At 52.8% G+C, this 4977-nt stretch overlaps 1 protein-coding gene across 5 annotated transcripts; it reads left to right on the top strand.

The window, feature by feature from the left end:
- Positions 1 to 1268: 1268 nt before the first annotated feature.
- Positions 1269 to 4372, top strand: LOC104916161. Of its 5 annotated transcripts, none has more exons than XM_019611214.2 (6): positions 1269 to 1381; positions 1707 to 1787; positions 2126 to 2419; positions 3218 to 3277; positions 3724 to 3807; positions 3983 to 4372. In XM_019611214.2, exons 1-6 carry the CDS (start codon positions 1321 to 1323, stop codon positions 4147 to 4149), a joined length of 747 nt encoding a protein of 248 aa, XP_019466759.1. In that variant the 5' UTR covers positions 1269 to 1320; the 3' UTR covers positions 4150 to 4372. The 5 variants fall into 5 exon arrangements, with proteins under 5 accessions (XP_019466759.1, XP_019466760.1, XP_010725447.1 ...); XM_019611215.2 differs by having other exon boundaries at positions 1270 to 1381; positions 1749 to 1787; XM_010727145.3 differs by having other exon boundaries at positions 1271 to 1381; positions 4043 to 4372.
- The last annotated feature ends 605 nt before the right edge of the window (positions 4373 to 4977 follow it).

Below are 4977 nucleotides of genomic sequence, written 5' to 3'. Positions count from 1 at the left end.
AAGGGACAATTTCCCCAGACTCAGAGGAAAGTCTGGGCTGCAGATTAGGAAATGCACTTTTCCCTTCCATGTGGTGCAGACCCAACAGTGCTGCAAGGATCTCGTATAACTTCGTATAATGTATGCTATTACGAAGTTTATTTACGTTTCTTTTTTTTTTTTTCCTTTAATTTATTTTATATTTATTTTATTAAACCTGTAAAATAAACTCTTCTGCTACTATGTTCTGTTGCCTGTTCCTTTTTTTTGTGGGGTGTGGTTGAGGCTCTGAATTGGGGGGGTGGGAGTTGGGATTCCTCCTCTCTGTGGGGGTCCGTGGAACTGATGTGCAGTGAGAGGCAGCAATGGTGCACCAGGGAACACCTCTCCCTCCCAGGAATATCCCTGACCCTCTTGGGTGACACCAGGCCCCCTTCCCCCTGGGATCCATTGGAACCCCTCAGGGGGCAATGGGGTCACTCTGGGTGTGGTTCACGACCTGCTGAATACCACTGGGACTCCTCAGAAAAACACCAGGACCCTCCCCCCCTTTATAATGCTACTGGGACCCCCTAGGAGCCATCTCACATCCATGGGCATGCTATTACGTATTGATGGTGCCATTGCTAGGAAAATGTTGCCCCCGCAGTCCGTCTTTCATCAGCCCAAAGTCAGAAGGCATCAAATCTGCACAATATAGTGGATGGATGTGGTGGGACAGCCAAGATTGGCAATTAGGCTCTACGGTCTTCAAAATGGCATGGGGGGGCCTGGTGGTATTGTGTTATAAGAGAGAGGTTGTCTTCTTCTCATGCCTGACTATGGAACTTTGAGCCTTGGGTTGCTGCGTGAGCATTTGTGGGACCCACCTGGTGCAAACGTTGTGATGTTCCAGCGTTGCTGCCATTGATTCCAGTGCACCGAAATACTCAGCGCTGTACACAGCTCCTTGGAATTAATCCTCTGTGTGAGCTGACTGAGATGCTATGCGTTTTGTGTTGTAAGTGAATATTGGTGGGAAAGTCCAACCTCTGCTGCCACACCACCAACGTCCACCTCTGAGGCTGTGGGTCAATGTCATAGGATGAGAGGCATCACTTTTGGAGCAGACCCCGTGCATTTTCAATGTATAACATATAAACCTCAGGTCCACGTTGAGCTGGTCTACCAGGCCCTGGAGAACCAACATGAAGAAAATAAGAAGGAGAAGTTATGAAATTGTGTTTTTCCCCAGCAACGGGGAAGATGGTTGAGTGTCTACAGCGGAAACCACAGCGCTGGGGTTTGCAGAGTGATTTTGGGTCACTCCACCCGAACACCGTGCTCTGATGAACATCAGGCATGGGGAGGAGCTGGTTGGTTGGGGCTACAGGAATCCTGCTGCTGTTGGGCCGCCTTGAAGGTTGGTGAGGGCTGGAAGGGACAACACTGGCGTTGTGGATGGGAGGTAATGGCCAACGGTTGGGCCAAGGGGAGGTTGAAGTTGGGTCAACCATCCACGGAGGTCTTCAAGGCGCGTGGAGGTTTGGTGGGCATGGTGGGGCGGGCTGATGGCTGGACTGGGTGACCTAAGTGGTCTTTTTCAACCTTAATGGTTCTATGGGATGGAATGGGGTGGATTTGAGCTTCTCCTCTTGGGAAATCTCCCATACTGGGAGATGAGAAAGCTTCCCCGAGGTGTCACCTCCCACCCCAAATAAATGTTTCCCTTTTCTGCCCCCATCCAGCCTTGAAGACCATCTCATACTCACCCCTTCTGCCCCATACAGGCGCTGGTGGGATGGAGCCAGAGACCTGCAGCCCCTTAGGTGAGTGCCCACAGTGCTTGGAAGAGCCTTCCATGTGCAACACCCCCATGTGCACGGCCTTAGCGGTGGCACACGGGGATGATTCAAGGCTTGAGCTTCCACGGGTGGGACCACGAGACCACGAAAAATGGAACAAGACGCTTCAGCGAGGCTGGAAAATCCCAGCAGCGTCCCATCTGCAGACAGAGGAAGGCACTGCTCAGCTTTGTGGTCTGCGGTTTCCTTTTCGCAGCCATGGGAACAGCTGGGTGCTGCAAGGCAGAAAACAACATTCACGACCCCCCACTGCACACCACCCCACTGCACGCACCACTGCCGTGTCCCTTTTGCTTTTGCAGGTGATTTCCCCCCACCGGCTCTCCTACCAAACATCTCTTCAGCTCAGGAAGGCAATTTGGTTCTCGCCCGCTGCCTGGTTTTCTCCCATCTCCCCGTCACCCACATCTTCTTCTGCAAGAACGGGGTGGTGCTGGAGAACCACCCCGTGGGTCCCACGCAGTTTGCTGCCACGCTCACCATCCAGCTTTCTGCAGAGAGCAGCGGAACCTACTGCTGTGGGTACCGACGGCGGAGCAACATCGGGCACATCAAGATCTCAAGTTTGAGCATCCCATGGCTCCTGACCACCAGAGGTAAGCATGGGCAATAGGAGGTAGTCCCTGCCCCATCCCGAGCGCAACCTTTGAGATAAACCAAGAGTGGTTGCCCCTGCTTGCATGATTTTAGGGTCTCCTCATGGCCAACCCGGTAGGGTCTTGGCCAACGGGATCTGTTCCATGAAGAGATCGTGGAATCACAGAATTGGGTTAGAAGGGACCTCAAGGATCATCAGGTTCCAACCCCAGTGCCACAGGCAGCGTTGCCAACCTCTAGATCAAGTAGTAGATCAGATTGCTGTGGGCCCCATCAAACCTGGCCTCAAACCCCTCCGGGGATGGACATCACTCATCACTGGGCACGGAGCCACTGACCACAGCCCTCTGTCTGCAACCATCCAAGTCCTTATTTCAGAATAGCCCACCCTTCAAACCCACCCCTCTCCAATTTAGAGATAAGGATGTGCTGCAGGACCACGTCAAATAGTCTTGCAGTAGTCCAGGTAGATGACATCAGTCGCCTTCCCTTTGTCCACCGATGCCATCACTCCATCACTGAGGGCCAACAGATGGATCAGGCGTGACCTTCCCTTGGTGGAGCCATGCTGGGTGTCTCAGATCGCTCTCTCACCCCTCATGTGCCTTAGCACCTCTTCCAGTAGGGTTTTCTCTTCTGTGATCTTCCCAGTAAGCCCCTGCTTAACCCCGACTCTCTGCCGTGCCAACCCAATTGGGTCTTGGCCAACTCAAACACCACTGCTTGCTTGGCTGCATTTTGGTTGGCATAAGGTGGGTTTTGGGTCAGGATCCTTTTTCTGTGTGTTTGTTGCCCAGGTAGGAAGGGTGAGCTGAGGAACAGCAGCAGTACCACCACCCCGGAGCTGCCAGCTGAAGGTGAGCATCCTTGTTTTATTATGGACGAACTTTATCCGAGGCATTCGGGTTTCCAGTCTCTGAGGTGCCTGCAGGCTGGGCAGTCCATTCAAATGGAAGTTCCTCATTTTTCTTCCTTGGGAGGAGGGTATGGACCTTCACCATGAAGGAGCTGAGACGTGTTGCAGTTCACTTCACCTTCCCATCCCTCCCCAGTGGCAGTCTGGGCTGAACTGGCTGAGGAAGGGACAATTTCCCCAGACTCAGAGGAAAGTCTGGGCTGCAGATTAGGAAATGCACTTTTCCCTTCCATGTGGTGCAGACCCAACAGTGCTGCAAGGATCCACCACTCCTGCTGGTTTTCCGTGCAAAGCCATGTCCAAGGCACTGAATTTGCTGATTGCCCCCATTTTTGGTGAGAATCAATCAGTTCCCCTCCCCACTTCCACCTACTCCCCTTCTCCTAGGGCTGGGAATCTCACTCAGCCTGGCCCTCATGGTCGTCTTCCTCCTGGTTCTGGCTTTGAGCATCCACCTCTTCCTGCAGGCAGGTAAGAGTTACCCCAACAAACACCGCCCTACTGCGTGGTGCCAATCAACCACAGCTTCCAATCCAGAAGCTGTGGGCGTGCGTGCTGAAGCTGAGCACCCCAAGGTTGGGATCAGGAGTCACAAAGCGGGCTTCTCACACCCAAGATGCTGCACTCACCTGGTGCGGATGCTCAGCTACGCAGGTATGGGCCAACAGAAGACATTCACACATCCATTGCCACATCCTGCTTGCAGGAAAGCGAGTCCAGCTGGCCAGCTTGAAGCACTGCATCCATCCCCCAGTGGAAGAGCCCAGCGTTTCACAAAGGAAAAGTCCTCCAGGGTCTCTTGCATCTGGATGACTTCTCGTTGGGCCACAGTCGTAGCTCCTGGCTATGAAGATTGCAGCCCCCAGTGGACATGGCAGGGGGAATTGGCCCCAGACAGCATCCCTTTGGCTCAACACCACCTGCTCTGCGTAGGCAAGCACCAACAGCACCTCTCCAGATTTTCCGTTGCCATAACGATAGCCCTTGGCCCTGGAAGTCCGTTAATTAATTAAAAAGATGCTTTTCTCTCTGAAAATCAACCCTTTTCATTCGTCTCTGAAGATTTCCCAGCTGCTCAATTTCCCACCAGGTTTGAGCCTCAGTCCTGGATGACTCCCAGCCTCAGAGAGGTATGGTTGATAAGCATCCTGATGGCCACCAAGGTATCTTTCTTGCCCAAAGCAGCACCAGGTCCCTTTGCCAACATCACCCAAGTCTTAAGGAGCATAAATCCAGTGGGTTTTCCCATTCAGGTCTTCCAACTCTGCCCACCAAAGGCCCCATTTCCTGAATGCATCCAATCCAGCAGATGGCACCCAGTGGTGCAGCCATTGCCATCATTCTGCCCTTTGGACATTTCCTCCTTGGCCATGGAACGTCCCGAGCTGCTGTGATGGCACATAGGCTTGGATTTGCATTTCAGAGCTACCTTGCACCATTCCTCCCCACAAAACCCAGCAGAGCTGAGACCCAACTCCCCCCATCCGCACCGAGACACCACGAGGCTTTTCTGTTACTGTTACCTGCTTTTTTATTGTCACGATTTGCTGGCTCGGCTGCTATTGCCTATTCCAGCCACAAGGAAGAACGAAAGGAGAAGAAGGAAAACAAAACAACAGTGCTGATCTATTTCAGCTTTTT

This window comes from Meleagris gallopavo, unplaced genomic scaffold, assembly GCF_000146605.3.
Source record: "Meleagris gallopavo isolate NT-WF06-2002-E0010 breed Aviagen turkey brand Nicholas breeding stock unplaced genomic scaffold, Turkey_5.1 ChrUn_random_7180001874166, whole genome shotgun sequence".
In the NCBI taxonomy this organism is placed as follows: domain Eukaryota; kingdom Metazoa; phylum Chordata; class Aves; order Galliformes; family Phasianidae; genus Meleagris; species Meleagris gallopavo.
This window is presented reverse-complemented; position numbering and strand designations above follow the sequence as displayed.

Excerpts from the sequence above, each read along its gene's own strand:
- LOC104916161 (XM_019611214.2), top strand. The coding sequence starts at position 1,321 with ATGGGGAGGAGCTGGTTGGTTGGGGCTACAGGAATCCTGCTGCTGTTG. Across the intron at positions 1,382-1,706 it reads GCTGTTGGGCCGCCTTGAAG|CCTTGAAGACCATCTCATAC; the intron begins GTTGGTGAGGGC and ends GCCCCCATCCAG. Across the intron at positions 3,278-3,723 it reads CCCGGAGCTGCCAGCTGAAG|GGCTGGGAATCTCACTCAGC; the intron begins GTGAGCATCCTT and ends CCCTTCTCCTAG.